Genomic DNA, 15,971 nt, shown 5'->3' with positions numbered 1-15,971 from the left:
GACCTTTCTACACAGTCCACTTGGGGGGCGGGGTCAGAGGCAGGTGGGGGACACAGAGTTGCCACTCATCCTGAGAACAGCAGTGCAGTCTTTTATAGGGTGGCCCCGCATTCCCCTCTTGGCTTGTGCGGGTGGGGGAACTGGGGGGAAGCAGGCCAGCTGAAAGCTCAGAGCAGCTGCAGTGAATTCATCAGTGTCTAGGCAGCAAAGATCACATCCAGGCTTCAACACAAGGCCTGGGGTAGGTTGGTATTTACAAATATACAGTGTTTTGAAGAGGGGTTTCCTGGGGCCCTACAAGAGCTGGGATACAGCTCATGGCATCTCCAACTTTCACATTTAGTAGGCCGAGGGAACATCAGGCCCATTTAAAACTAGCACAGTTCAAGTCCTGCGCTCTGGTTTCAGAAAGGTGGCAACTCTGGCAGAGACAGAGACACACTGAGGCAGCAAGATAGGCAGAATGGCAAGGGCCCTTCTGGCTAACAGGGACCCCCACAGAGGAGCTTAGCAGAGAGGGGGGCCATGAACCTAAGACTTTTCCTGTCACAGGAGTGAGAGGATAACAGCAGCAGACAGTCACATGGCGGCAGCCTCCTTTCTAACCAGCCAGCAAGCTGTTCCCACTGATTCTAGGCCTCCGCCCCCTCCAGCCTTTGCAGATTTGAAGAAAAACCAAACTAGGGCAAGAGTAACCCAGGCAGGGATTGGGTCACATGCTTCAGGTTTTCCTTAGCGTGAGGACAAACTGGCTGAATGGGCAGAAAGAGGCACTTACCAGGAAACTGATAAGTGTAGCCAGGCGCAAGGCCCGTGTAACTCCGACTGGCGTAAGTGGCAGCTTGGAAGCCTGGATAACCTGCCAGCAAGAAAAGGGGATTGTTACACCAAAATACACAGCGTCACCTGCCAGCTGCATTCTGGCTGCTTCCTTATAGCCTGATCCAATGAACACACACGAGGCAAGAACCACACGACACAGCACTTGAACAACTCACATGTGCACACATGCATATGCAGTGCATACAGGGCAGAAAGCTGGGGAAGAATCTTAATGACATTTAAATGCTCTCCCTCCTTGTGGTTCCAGCCATTGTTACCTTGAAAAGACAGGTAGACTTCCTTGTCAGAAAGTTCCATCTCCCACAAACTACAGCACTAGCTGGCTTTGTGAGAAGATCTGAGACACGATGGGAGCAGATGGCTCGCTGGTTGGTACTCAATCACCAATTGTCTACGTTAGCAGTCGAGCTGCTGGCTAACATTCTGAAGTAGATACTGGAAGTACAAGTGTCTGAAAATGTGGAGGCCCCATACAAAGGTGGAGTTCCACACACATATCGCCGCTACATGTTTTCGCATTTCCTGAGAAGCTGTCATAGCTAATCACCTTTAAACACAGCCAGGAGAAAGCCAGTGGCTGACTTGGAGCTGAATGGTTTGAGATCTCCCATGACAAGTGTACCAGGATTTCTCATGGACTCATTTGAAACTGCTGGTTTAAAATACAGTTCTGCTTAAAAACCACTAAACCAAAAACCTGAAAGCGCCTTGTGGGCAGTGTTCCCTCTGATTTTTTTCCATAGATGGGTAGAATAAATTTTGTTATGTGCCGTGAGGTATGGGTGGATGTGCACCACCAGTAGAAACACATGCTGTTCTGAGTGGCTGCACCTGAATTTCTCCTGGGCAGTCGTCCAAGCGCTCAGTTTACAAGGAACACATTTTGTGGGGTTCCAGATCTATTTTATCTCAGTATCTCCCACGAGAATGTGATCAGTGCAAACATACAAAAGAGAGGTGGTGCCCTCTACCTGCCATCCCTGCAAATTCAAGCTGGGATCCAAATGCCAGGCTCAGCATTCTTCCCCCAGAATCATCCCCGGGTCCCTTGGCCCAAAAGGACACATGTGTTTGTTGTTCACCTGAACCACACCTATAATGCAGGTTGGAATGGCTCAGGTTGTGGGTGATGAGGTTCAAGCAAGAAAGAACCAAGCCTGACTCACAGTTCTAAAAGGAGTTAATTGGGCTGGCGGGGGAGGAAGGGGGGAAAGGCGCTCACAGCTTTTCCTTTGTAACCTGAGCACATCTGCTTTGAAGTCATAGAGACAAAGTCCCCACAATGACACTCCTTTGTCAGAAGTATCCCACATTAAGTGGCTGTTTTGATTTGTGACCCAGAACATTTGCTTTCCTGAAAGGAGGGAAGTCAGTGGTATACAGATGGCACCAGAGTCTCAAGGACATTTTTATCTCCCTTAGAAAAACCAGTGAGCCTGTCTGCTAGGATGATACACAGGGAACACGCTCTGTCTGTGTATCTGAAGTGATGGCACTCTCCTTGCCAGCCAAAAGGAGCAGAATGACAAATACTATTTGGAGCTTGTAAAGCAAACACGCATTGTGAAAGTCAGATCAAATACAGCAGTAATACCCTTGGATGTGGAAAACTTAGCTCTTGAGTCAACTGTGTTGCCATGGCATGCACAGTCTGCTACCTGTGCCCAGTCCAGGGTCTAACTTGTTCTACAGGCACTGCATTAAATATGATACAAAAGGACAGAATTCCGATTGCGTATTAGAATTTCTCTCCTGTTCTTTTTGAGACTCCATCTCTAGAATGTCTGTATCTGGCACAGCTACAGTCCTCCCTTGTTGCCACCAGATGGCGACCTGTGATCAGCCATTAATCCCAGCCCTCCTCGTCCCAGCTTCAGCGTGGCTTTTCAAAATGGGGTCTGATGTCACAGATCCCCACAGCTTGAAAAGCCTGAGCTACCTCCTGCTGCCAGGGAGTCTGATGTGGGATGTAGAGAGAAGGGTTCTCAATTGCAACGCTTACCCAGCATGCCAATCCCAAGCATGAAGGCATCCATCCCATAAGGCATCACTCGGGACCGCCCTCTCGCAGAGCCGGTGGGGGACATCACTTCCTTTGGCTGAGCTTTTTTACATTCCACCTGCCATGCGAAAGAGAGTCACGTCAGCCTGGCCTTGCACAGCACATACCGAACTGCGGCCAGAAGCGCTGCCTTATTGCACTGGAGCCACTGTGCTTGCTCTGTCTCACCCGCCACCCCAGCCCTTACTCCCATCCTGCAGCCACTATCACTGCCCACAGCTTCCCCTGCACTGTTACTCTAGAAGAAGCAGCATGGTGTAGGAGCTCAAACAGGAAACATTTTGCCCTTGGTTTGGCCCTTGACTTTCTGTGACCTTTGGAAAGACAAGCTCAGAGCTTGTGTCCTCATTTGTTAAATGAAGATGCCTGCGCCTCACCGGGTTGTGGAGAGGGTTAGCTAATGCTTGCACAGCACTTGGGGGTCACATTTCCCATTTCTGGTTAGATTACGCTTCCTTTTGGGGTTCAAATACCAGCAGCGACTCGCTTCCTTGTTGAGTGTCTCTGCCCTACATCCATGGCCGTGATTTCAGGGTTTCATCTGCCTCCTAGCAGCAGGCCCAGAATCCTAATGCTTTGCCCCATCCCTCCACTCCCGGCTGTGCTCTTTACACTCACCATTTTGTTGTTGATCTCATGGAAGTGGATTTCACACACCTTCTCCACTATGTCTTCACTCTCAAATGTGACGAATCCAAACCCTGAAGGAAGGGGAACACTTCCTGGTGAGGGCAGAACTATGTGTGATCAATACCTGCCCCCTGCTTGTCCCACTTGCCCAGGAGAGCAGAAGGCAATCCAGATGTTACCAAGGCGGGACACTATGGTTTTGGCAATATTTCCACTCTTCTTTGGCAAGTCCTGCATGCATTCAGCACTCCCATGAGGAACACAGAAATCACTGTCGTCGCTTCCCAGCTCCATTTCTGGGCCATCAACCTTCATTAAAGTCCATGGTACTCATTGCTGACGGATTTATTCTGTTAAACTTTGCTCCTTTTCCAAGACAAACTAGATGGATTAACGACTGATACCACAATAGAGGAGTCCAACCAGGTCCAATCCCGCAGATGTTCATATGAACAAAACTCTTTCTTACCAATGCCTGTTCACTTTGTGAAATGAGTTTGGTGGGTCCTAGACCAGTCCTGAACAGGCTAGCACTCGCTTCACAAGCATCACCATCACAACAGGGGATACTCAGCATGCCATCTTCAAAGCCCTATCTGTACGTTAACTAGTACTTACAGCCCAGTGTATGACAGGCGAGCACCCGCGTCACTATTTCTGGTACAAAAATCAAGGCATGGAAATGTGAAATGATTTAATCAAGTTCACACATCCATCAGTACTAGAGGTAGGATTAGACTTTGGAAGTTCTTGCCTCCTGGCCCTATGCCCAGGGGACATTTCTAACTGACTCCTCTGTGGCCAGTCTTGTCAAAGGACTGACTGGGCTATGGAACCCAAAATTCCTTTTCACCAGCAGGGTAGCCCTTCAGGGGAAAAGCTGAGGCACAGCAGTGAGGGACTTTGACTGAACTTGCATCGCAGCTGCCCCAACCGTGGCTAGATGGAGCCTTCATCCTCTAGGCCTGGTAAGTGAATCAACTTCACTCAGACACACACACACTTTCCTCTTTTTCAGGCCTTTATATCACCTTATCATGATCCAGTATCGAGTTCCAAGGGACCCAAAAAGAAATGACCCTACAACTAAAGCCAAGAAGTTACAAATACCAGATAGGATTATTGATCCTTCTAGCCTAGCATCCTGCTTTAAGCAAGTACCAAAACCTGATGGCTTAGAGGAGGGAAGTCCTCCCTACCTCTTCTGTAATGCTCTAAATAAGAGCGTAAGAATGGCCATACTAAGTTAGACCAGTGGTCCATCCAGCCCCATATCACGCCCTTCAACAAGGCCAGTGCCAGATACTTCATGGGAAATGAAAAACAGCACAGGGCAATTACTAAGTGATCCGTCCTCAGTCATTAAGTCTCAGCTTCTGGCAGTTGGAGATTTAGCGGCAACGGGCACATGGGATTGTGTCCATGATCATCATGACTAACAGCCACTGATGGATTTTTTCTTTATGAAAATAACTCATTCTTTTTGAAGCCTGTTTCAGCTTTCACAACCTCCCTTGGTAATGGGTTCCATGGGCTGACTGTGTGTTGTGTGAATTATTTCCTTATGCTTATTTTAAACTTGCTGCCTACTAATTTCAGGGGGTGACCCCTGCTTCTTGCATTATATAAAGGGGTAAATAACACTTCCGTACTCACCTACACACTATGAATGATTTTATAGACAACTAGTGTACCCTTCCCTTAGGAATCTTTACTCGAATCTGTTTAACCCCTCTCTTTTTAATCTTTCCCGGTCTGTTTTTCTTGCCTTCTCTGTATCCTTTCCAGTTCTATACACCTTTTTAAGATGAGGCATGCAGTACTCAAGGTGTAAGAATATCACGGATTTTTATTATGATATTTTGATATTTTATTTCTTATTTCTCTTTATTTATCTGTTCTTAATATTGTTAGGTTTTTTGACTGCCACAGCAGACAGCGTTTCAAGAGAACTAATTTCAGTGACTCCAAGATCTCTTTCTTGAATGGTAATGGCTAATTTAGACCCCATCATTTTGCATGTATATTTTCCAGTGTGCATTAATTTGCATTTTTCAACACTGAATTTCAATTGTCATTTTGTTACCTAGTCACCAGGTTTAATGAGAGCCTTTTGTAATTCTTTGCAGTGATCTTTGGAGGTTACTATAGTAAGTAATTCCATAACATCTGCAAACTTTGGTGCCTCACTGTTTACTTCTTTTCCAGATCATTTACTAACATGTCAAACCACACTGGTTCCAGCACAGACCCTTGGCAGACCCTGCTATATAACCCTCTCTATTGTGACAACTAATCCTCTATTCCTACTTCTCATTTCCTACCTTTCAACCAGTTACTTTTCTTATGACTGCTTACTTTGTTCTAGCTCGTTTCTGCAGAGGGCAGAAGTGAAGGATTTGATGACTTATTATGGGGCTAGAAATTCACTCCCACCCCAAGGTAAGTCTGCAGTGGTACTTCTATTAACCCAGGCAAAAGAATCACCTAAAGAGTAAGAAAATGGGATGCACTGAAGGGTACTGTGGACTACAAGAGTGAGCAAGTGAGTACAGCTGGGAGAGAGAGAGTTACGAGCAGACAGTGCTCCCCGTGTGGCTCTGAGGCAGACACACACATCATGTAAATCAGGAATGTGCAAAATGGGGAGAGGGCCCCCTTGGGGGGCATGAAATTTCATAAGGGGGGCACAGCATGTTTGGCTGCTGGGACTCAGGCTCATCCATCTCATTAGAAATGCTGAAATATGTTATTGTTTTTGTGTCTGTGTATTCACGGTTATATACCGATTAATTAAGTTTTTGTATGTTACTTACCTACTTTCTTACACATGCCAGAAGATTGTTTTTTTTTTGCATATGAACATAACCAAAATTGCCATCGGTTTGGACGACATTAGACAGGTTGGAAGGGCCCTGCTAATTGCAAGGGATGAAAATTGGGGCCCAGCGTAAAAAGTTTGCTCACCCCTAATGTAAATGCTTAGCACTGTACGTGACAGTGGGAGTGACCCAGCAAACAGAGGAGGCAGATGGAGGCTTGCAGGACCCTTTAGTTGTGTCCTCAGCATGCATATGGTGTCCTCCCAAGGAGGGTAGCCAATTAGAGAGAACGTGTACAAGAGAATCAGGCACCTCCAGAGCCGAGGCTCTAACTTCTGTCTGATCTGAGGAGGCTGAATACCAAAGTCAGGCTCCCACTCTGTAACCAGACTCCACAAACGCGATTTGACAAAACAGTGGCTTAGGAGCACAACTAGGCCCTGGGCTGAGGAAGGGTCAGAGGCAGGCCCTCTCCTGAGTCTGTGTCAGCTACCCCAGGGCTTGGATTACTCAAAACAAGGTAAGATGCACGATGCACAACACACACATGCACACACACACACACACACACACACACACACACGTCCCCTCTCACATATCAGCCACTCGGCAAGTTTACAGCACAGGAAACAGGCTGGACAAAAGCTCTCTGTGCTGCGAGGCACTGTGTTAAAGGATGTGGATGCAAAGGGATGGGGTGATGGGAGGTAAGATAAAGAGCAGCTGTGACCTGATGCCCTGCTGCTGGCCCCTGGACACCAGCTCCCCTACTCCCCCATCACCACAAGCACACATGCTACTCCTGTGATTACTCAATCCCCTGCCAGCTCTCCCCACGCAGCCACATGCTGCCAGAGTGCGGCCCTCACCTCGGTGTCGGTTGGTTGTCTTGTCAAACATCAGCATAGCATCATCCACCTGCAAGGGACACAAAGGAGGAAAGGGCTCAGATCAGGCTATTACGGAGAAAGAGCTCTCCCCCGCTCTCCCTCCTTCTGGCCACCCAATGCCATACACAAACAAGACACCCCCCTACACACATGAAAAGCAGAACTTGACATAAAAATCAACCATCCGCTCCCCCTCGGGAGGCCCCGACCCAACAACAGGATAGGGCCCCCCCACTTAAAGCTTTACTGAGGCCAGGGGCTCCCAGCCTGAACCCGCAGACCTGGAACACGCAAACTTTGTGGGACTAGAACAGGTTCCCACCTAGCCATGCTCCTGGTGAGAGCAAGCACTTTCCTTCCCACTGGCTCCGGACAATGCGCCTGCAGCGCCACAGAGGGGCACAGAGCTCAAAACCTATCGTTCAATGCATTGTTCTGAAACCAGGGTCTCAAAAAGGAGAGAGAATGAGTGTGTGTGCGTGCATGCGTGTGTGGGTGTGTGCGTGTGTGCACACCAAAGGCTGAGAGAGGAGAAGGCACAAGGGGCCTCACAGAGACAGGGAAAATGGAGGCCCCAGACAAGAGAGGCTCTGCTTGGGGACTCTGGGAAACCACCCCCACCCCAGAGGAGCTTTCCTCTCCGTGAGGTTTCCCACTGCTAGAGGGTGTAATTAGAGCAAATTTACTGCAATGACTGAGCTAGTGCTGCCTACTGAATGGGGGGAGGGGAGGCAGACACCAATCGTCCCCTCCCCCCACCCTGGGGCCACTCTCCCTCTTCTTCCCCTCCCCCCGCCCAGTGCCTGGCGCAACTTTCCCTCCCCTGTCTGTGCTCTGCTGGGTATTTCCTTGTTGAGAAGCAAATCTCTGCAGCTCCCCATCAGGCCAAGCGGAGTTAAAAGTGCACTCCAACCCCCTGTGCGTACACCCCCCGTAAACCCGTCCCACTGACCTGTGCCCCTTGCTCATACCACTGCCTTAATCTGACTATGAAACTGGCTGTGCAAGTGCTCAAGCGAGGGGCAACTGTACCTGTCCAGCCTCTAGCCAGGGCCTACTTCCGCCTCTGTCAATGACAGCCAGGACCCAGGCAGCCTCCATTGCTTGGGATCAGCTACTCCTCCCACCCTCAACTACTCCGTCCTATTTTCCAGTCATTGGCCCAAAGGGAACAAGGGGCAGTGTCCATCTCTACCAGTCAGCACTGCCAGATGGCCAAAACCCAGACTTCATTCACAAAGAGAGCTTGTAGTTGGAAAGAGATCAGGGTGTGTGTGTGGGGGGAGGGTTATCAACATTCCCCCCACCCAACAAACTAGGGGGCTTAATCAGCCTCAGCTGCTAGGGAGATAAAGGGGCACCCTTCTCCCACAGGTAAGATGGGAGACTGAAAGGAGGCCATTACTAAACACAATGCACAATGTCACCTGAGAAGGGGGGGACCACATGTCTACAAAAATAGAGACATCACCAACATCCGCCAGGCCCAAAGAGCAGAGTGACATATAAAGGACTCAGCTACCATCCTATGCTACAATGGAGCAGAGGAAATGGGACCTGAACTTTCTCAGATAGGTTCAAGATCCATCAAGGTCAGCAAGGCCAAGACCTGAGAAACTCACGAGTGAACCAAGCCGGAATGGGGTCTAGTAGATTAGATGGAAGATCTACAAGCAACACTGTCTGACATCTGTACTCCCTGTTTCTCTCTGCTAAAGCACCAGCACAAATATACACAGATAAATAACAGTTCAAAACACAGTGAAATGCATTCCTCAGACTTTCACCTTTGGAGACCTTGAGTTCCACCTTTCCAATGTTAACAGGCTGAATAAGTTTGGGGAGCTCAGACCGGTTTGGAAATCAACCCACAGTTCAGCACAAATGGTAAATTCATTTAGAAGAAGGTCAAAATGGAACTCTTGCAGACTAGGATGAAGATCTATCAACTCAGCGCTGGCTGAGCTAGAGTTACAACTCCTCAGGATATTGAGATGCACTGGCAGAATACTGAGAGTGATCCAGGACTGTCCCAGCACGGGCTGGCCACTTGCACTTCACCACCCATTGGTCAAACTCCCTTGTAATCATCCTGTTGTATGAAGAGTATCATGAAGAGCTATCAGGTCAGCACCACCCCAGTAACTCATGGGACACTCCAATAACTTCAGCTGGCTCTGGTTCATATTCTCAGCCTCATGCTATCCTGGAGGCAAAATACGCTAAAATAACTGCAAAGCCAACACAACAGAATGGAAGGGGAGTTCACAGCAGGATAAGCTTTACTGCAGCAGCTCAGAGCAAACACAGTGCAGGGACTCTGCATGTCACGAAGCCCCCTGACAGGGTTTCTCAAACTACACAGCACAGGACACAAACAACACCACCCCATGGAGAATAAGGCAGATTGTGGAAGATAAACAAGAACAAAGCAACTTCCAGTTTACAGAGGAAAGATTAAGAATTCAACCACGGAGCAAAAAACTAAGCAGTCCAGACAATATGGCAGAAATGCAGGGACCCCTGGATGGAAAGTGCTTAGCTGTGTGCTCAACCGCGGCCTGCTGTCACTAGGCAGGGCTGGTGTTTACAGGGGGGCTCACACTCTGCCAGGGAGACACACCTAGGAATGCCATACATGGGGACTTTACAGACATTAACCAACAAAAGCCCCCAGCCTCCCTATGAGGTGGTGCAAAATTGTTTGTCCCATTTCACAGACAGAGACACTGAGGCCCAGAGCAGCAAAGTGACTTGTCCAAGATCAGTGGTGGGAATGGAAGCCAGGGATGCTGAGCTTGCTGCTTCTGCAGAGCCAAAGGGCAGGCTCCTCTTCAGCCCTCAGCACATTCCCAACGGCTCAGGCCCTTCCTAGCACCAGGCACACATTCAACTCACAAACTGCTAATGCGTGTGCTTAATAGGCTTCTGTGTCCATGGAAACCTGGGGCAGGGGAGGCGGGATTAGCAGGGCCAGCTGGCCCCAACAGCCAAGTTCATGTGGCCAAGCGCTAAGTGTGAGTGGCAGCCCTTGGCGGGCGGCTATTGTTGTGGCTGGCTGTTGGGTGCCTCTCTGGGCAGAGCCCCTGCTGGGAATCCTGCCACTCCCTGGCCCATTCTCCGGGGCCTTTCTTCTCCGGGCTGCGCTAGCTTTGCCAACGCCGAGTTAGGCCTGAACAAAAGAGGCTGCTGGGGACAGCTTCTCTTGGGGCCTGATCACCATGGTAACCCTGGCCCCTCCAATCCCAGCTGCTGGATCAGATTAGTGCGAGCTCTAATGCTCTTCTGCAAAGCGCTCAGCACAGACACAAAGACACCCTGCTGCGGCCGGTCTCACCAGGAGCCGGCCTCGCAGGCCTGCGTGAGACAGGGCCGCCGGCACACACAAAACAGCCTTTCAGGGCCATCTTGCTCACCTGGTGATGCCTGCGCATGCAGTGCTGGTGCCGTGCTACACCTCATTTAGCACACCCAGCTCCATGCCCATCCCGTGCTGGACCTCCAGAAGGGAGGCTGGGAAGAGCCGCTCCAACACCCCCACACAAGCTTGTCCAGAGAGGGACAGCAAAATGGCCACCTGCGCCTTTTCACATCGAGGGAGAGCGGTGCACAAATCTCCCCCGGTCTCACAAAAGTCAGAGCAAGAGGAAGACGGGGAAAATACAACTTCCCCAGAGCTCCCGCCCCAACAGAGGACAGAGCCACCCCCCATGTCTTCCAATGTCACCAGTGGGACGTTGGGCGGATGAGGAGCAGAGTTGCCCCAGATTTCTCTGTCTTACACACACCACTAGCAAAACTCAAACCAGAGAGGGCTTATCTGCTATAAAACAAAATCCAGTTCAAATTCAAACAGCACACAAAAGGCATTGCCATGATCAAGGGAGGCTAGGATGTAGTCTCCTTCCTCCCCCCCAACCAAAACACCACATGGTAAAATATTACAGTTAAGAATTGAGAGACTGGCAGCAAATTCTCAGTTAAGGCTCCAGTGCCAACATGAATCCTGTTCCAGCGCCCACCCCATACAGGCTAGAAACCACACACACACCCCCACGCTGTTGCCATATCAACTTGGCCTGCCCTCTTGTGCTTATGTATTAGGATAAGTTATTTCATTCTGCAACCCTGCCCAGCGACCACATGGCTGGGCGGGGAGATTCTGGCCCAGCTTGGGAGGGGTCTCAACCCCTGGTTGCGGTGATGTGAGAAAGGGATGCAGAGAGGAGTGTCTCTGGGTACCTATGGGGGAGCAGAAAGGATCTCCACTCTGAATGATGAGGATAGGTAGGGATGCCTAGAAGTCTGGGAACTGGGAGTTGCTGGGAGATGACAACTAATAGGAAAGCCATAAAGAAAGGGGCAGGGTTAAAAGTGGCTTAGTGCGGGTGTGGGGTCCTCTGGTCTGAGAGGTGTAAAGGCACAGAAACATTTTGAGGGAGGGATTTCTCAGTAGGAACAAGAATGCAGGGCGTGCTCTCCAGCCCAGGTCTGAAAAGTGGGCAGGGATACTGGGACAGGACTAAACTTAACTTGAGAATTTTCTGATTTTTTAAAATATCATTTACAGTTCCAACAAGACAGTGACAATGCATTTGTAATGGGAGCGTGGACATAACCTACAACCGTAACTGGGCCTTAACTGAAGTTTTGCTGGGTAACCTACCCTGGTTTTCCGTCTTAAATATTTGTTTTAATTGTTGAAACACAGCAGATAAGTGCTTAGCTCAGTGATCGGGGCTGCGGTGATCCAACCTTTGAAGTAAGACGTCCATGGCTTAAGTTTCTTCTACAGCTTTTAGATAATGCTCCTTGTTCAATCACTAGGCTCAGCTGCATCCAAGGTAGAAAAAGGTTAATTTACCAACTCCAAATGTACTGCCTCCACAGAGCTCTGCCATAGGAGTGGCATGACAATGGAACTTTATGAGCACTGCTGGACAGTTACAGGCCTACCAATGTCCTCTGAGCCCCATGGGCATAACTACCATTAACAGCTCTTCAGTTCCTTCTGAAATCACCTCTGGAGCTGGGTACCAAATCAGTACCAAATCAGTGGGGATGTGGGAGGAACAACGTGCCTTTGTGCAGGAAATACATTCAGAAAAATGTACGCAGCTGGCAAGGAGCCCCCTTTTAATCCTAAATGTATGGCATTGCTACTGTTGAGCAGAGAGGCTGGAACAGGTTTGATAGTCGAGGTACTGAAAGCCACAGAACCCAGCCATCAGCTCTGTACGCAATGGAAAGCACTTCAAAATGGGGATTGGGCAGCATCCTCAGCACCTAAGCCCTACTTTAGGGAGCTTTAGTAGCAGCGTTGTCCTTGGGTAAATAGGCTAAGGAGCTCGGTTAGCTGGCCAGGAGCTATCTTGCTGCAGTAGTGAGAGCAGCCCTACATGTTTCATGGATGAGCCTGTGCCAGTGAAGCTGCCTTCCATCAGGTGAGTAGGCCCTGAGCCGTGCCAGAGGGATGTTACCCAGTTCATTAGACTGAACATACGATATTACCAACTTCAATAGCCTTTGAGCGGCTATGCATTGGCCTATGGGTTTTTCCTCAATAGGCGACAAAACAGTCTAACGTTTTCAATAACTATATCCCATCAGCTCTTTTAAAAACTCACCTTCCTAGCACAGTAACAGGACTTGTGGTGGAGGGGCTGCGGGGTCGGGGAGAGAAGGGAGTGTAGAGTAATTACAATGAAAATCCAGTAGCACTATGGAGCGAGCTTCTGAAGGTGGACATCTTGTGAAAGCAGCACACCTTCAAATGAGAGCTTTGAAGGTGGAAGTGGAGAAAGCTACCCCAGGAACAGCAAATGAACATGGGTCAGCTGATCTGAAGTCATAATAAAAAGAGTGATGGCTGCCCAGACTGAGACCTTTCGGAGAGACGGGGCAGGAAGTAGTAAATCACGATGAACTAGAAACCTATCAGCCATGTTACCAGGCAATCTGACATAAGCTCCTGATGTATGAATCACCTACGCTATTGAGACAGCAGAGCTTGATTTAGGGGAGAAGTAAATGGCTGCTTGACCCATGCACAAAGGGCCAGCCTATGGGTGGGGTGGGAGGGCCCCTACCCAAGGGGGCGCTGTGAGCAGGATTTGGATTCCCACCTGATCAGCTGAGATCCGCTGGGCTGACAGAGGCAGGCAAGCCGCAGTGCTGGGGGTAGGGAGCCCCGAGCTACAGGGGACAGCTGGATGACCAGCACTCCTCTGGAGCAGGAGCATCCCGCCCCCACACCACCAGCTTCACATGGGTGGCTATGGCTGTTTCTTCCCCTCTGCCCGGAGCCAGCCAGACCACTTTGGACCAGGCCCATCCTCCTGTCTGCTGTGGTGCGGGTGGGTGATCCCCTTCCTAACTCCTCAAGCAAGATGGGATGGGGAGGGGGGAATCTGTGTGTGTTGCTGCCTCTCTGGGCCTGAAGCTGTTCTCAGTTGCTTGTGTTTGAACACAAGCCTTCAGGCCCTTGATCCTGAGTGCTCTCTTAAAGAGATAGCACACTCATATACTCAGGTGTGCATGCTCATGCGCTCTCTCTCATTCCCCCCACCAAAACAAAACAAAAAGAAAACACTAGGGAGCGAGCGCTTCATCCCAGTCACTTCCTCATTTGGACTGTGCTGAGGAATCAACAGCTGTGCTCTGCCACTTTCCTTGGGCCTCCCCTGGGCTGATTGGGGAAAAGGAGCAGCAGTCCAGTGAAGGAGCACGTAGCAGTGCCAGCTGCTTTGTGCATCCAGGTGGGTCAGTCTCCCCATGTGGGTGCAACAGGGGGATATCAAGGTTGGGGCAGAGGAGGGAAGTGCAGGGAGTAGGAGTGAAGGGATCACAGTACAGGAAGGAGGTGCAGGGGCTGGGTGGAAGGGAGGATGGGGAGTCTAGGGAGCCCATGGGGGGGCAGCATCAGGGGCTATGAGGGACTTTACGACCTCAGAGGCCAGGGGCACCAAAATGCAAATTTGCCCACAGCTCCATTTTCCCTAAGGCTGGCCCTGCATGCACAGAAGAAGAAATTCTGAAAAAGCACATGTGCTGTGTCCATGTGAGTGCTTATATGACCACCCTGTGATCGAATGTTGGGTCACTGCAGCCTTGACCATTAAGCTAAACACTCATCTGTGTTCTTCTGCCTGGTCACAACTTGTCACTGCTCCGAGGAGGACAGTAAAGTGAGGAGAGAAGCCCTCTCCCCAGCGTAAGGGTCTGAGAGGCATGCCTGTGCCTGCCTGCTCTTGAACAGGTCCTTGAAAACCTGGCAAATATCACATAAACCACCATGAGAGCCTGGATGATCATCCATGTTGATCTGTGTCTCTTCAACTCAGGTCATTGGCTATAGCACCTTTGGTGCCATGCCTTCCAGAGGCAGAGTAAAGGGAATCCCTTTGTCCCTGCTGGTGCAATGGAGGTTATCAAATTCCCCCATCTGTTTGGGATGTAAATTGCGACCATGTTGTGAGTAAAAGTTTGCATCAGTTGCCCTTTGATCTGGGGAAGGAAGGATTTGAAAGCAAGCCTGACCAGCCTTGACTGTAGCAAGTTTTTGTAGAGCTTTGATCCCTAGAGTGGACTGTGGACAGGTAAGGATTCTAAGTAAGCTCCCTCACCCTAGAGTGGAGGAAATCATGCCTATCACGAGTGGAGGAGGAGGACATTATTTTAAAACATTCTCCAGCAGTGTGAGCAAGAGTTTAGGATTAGGGGAGTGCGGAGCACTAGATTCCCAGCTGGGAACTACTACTTTGTAACTGATTCAACTATCCTTGTGAGGGTCATATCCTCTGTGTGTGTGTGTGTGTGTGTGTGTGTGTGCGCGCACATACACAAGTGTGAGTGAGGCATGCGCGCACACACACACACACACACACACACACACACACACACACAAAGATGAAAGTGGCTACGTGGCCCATTGGCAAAAGATAAAATTTCACAGGGACTTCTAGCTTGGATGTGGCTAGGTTGACTGCCAGGATGAGATCTCAAAACTTGCCCTGGGAAGATCTGAAGAAGTGGGCTGTCCCATAAAAGCTCATCACCTAATACATCATTTTGTTAGTCTTTAAAGTGCTATACAACTGCTGTTTTATTTTGCACTGTGATGGGCAGGTTAGAACCCTTGAAGAATTTAAGGTGGCCATTATGAAGGTGAGACCACAGGCTGGACCAAGGTAGGTTTTTCCTTGTTTACCCTCTGACTAGGAGATATACAGAGGGAGCACAGGGTATACATCACCTCACTGAAAGACTGAGTTTGCATGAGCTAGTCATCTAATTATGAATAGTTTTGCAGGCCCAGGAAACATAGGCAAGCTACAGCCACCTCCATGTATCTGGTGAACACCTCAGCCTTGTAGTGTAATCAGCCTGAAGGGCTGAGTATCTTGGACGGATTGTAATTGTCAACCACAACCTTCTGAGGTACTTCTTGTGCTTTTTCCCTTATCGAAGTGTGAAAGTAATCATTGTGAAGATCAAGGGCCTCAAACCAGCCATGAGAGTTAGGAGACAGGATTCATCTCTGCAGAGAAGACCGCGCAAAATTAGATTGTCCTGTAATTGCTCAGTTGTTCCAATTTCTAGAATTGGATGCAGACCGCCACTCCTTCTTAAGAAAACAAAAAGTACTTCTATGGTCCTTGTTTAACAGGACCAAGAACTGTTCATGAAGCTCCTCATTAGGGAGTTCCCTGAAATGGGAATGGG

General features: G+C 49.4%; 1 protein-coding gene across 5 annotated transcripts in view; it reads right to left on the bottom strand.

Moving 5' to 3' along the window:
- MSI1 (musashi RNA binding protein 1) overlaps window positions 1–15,971 on the bottom strand; it is a 37,384-nt gene that overhangs the window by 7,935 nt on the left and 13,478 nt on the right. For all 5 annotated transcript variants that reach the window (XM_075012333.1, XM_075012329.1, XM_075012330.1 and 2 more), the window contains 4 exons: window positions 7,227–7,275; window positions 3,524–3,606; window positions 2,846–2,963; window positions 779–859 (listed from right to left, as the gene is read on the bottom strand). In XM_075012333.1, coding sequence (XP_074868434.1) covers window positions 779–859; window positions 2,846–2,963; window positions 3,524–3,606; window positions 7,227–7,275 — 331 coding nt within the window. The remainder of the gene's footprint in view (window positions 1–778; window positions 860–2,845; window positions 2,964–3,523; window positions 3,607–7,226; window positions 7,276–15,971) is intronic.

This window comes from Carettochelys insculpta, chromosome 18 (assembly GCF_033958435.1).
Source record: "Carettochelys insculpta isolate YL-2023 chromosome 18, ASM3395843v1, whole genome shotgun sequence".
NCBI lineage: Eukaryota > Metazoa > Chordata > Testudines > Carettochelyidae > Carettochelys > Carettochelys insculpta.
The sequence above is the reverse complement of the archived record's forward strand: the minus strand, read 5'-3'. Positions and strand labels throughout refer to the sequence as shown.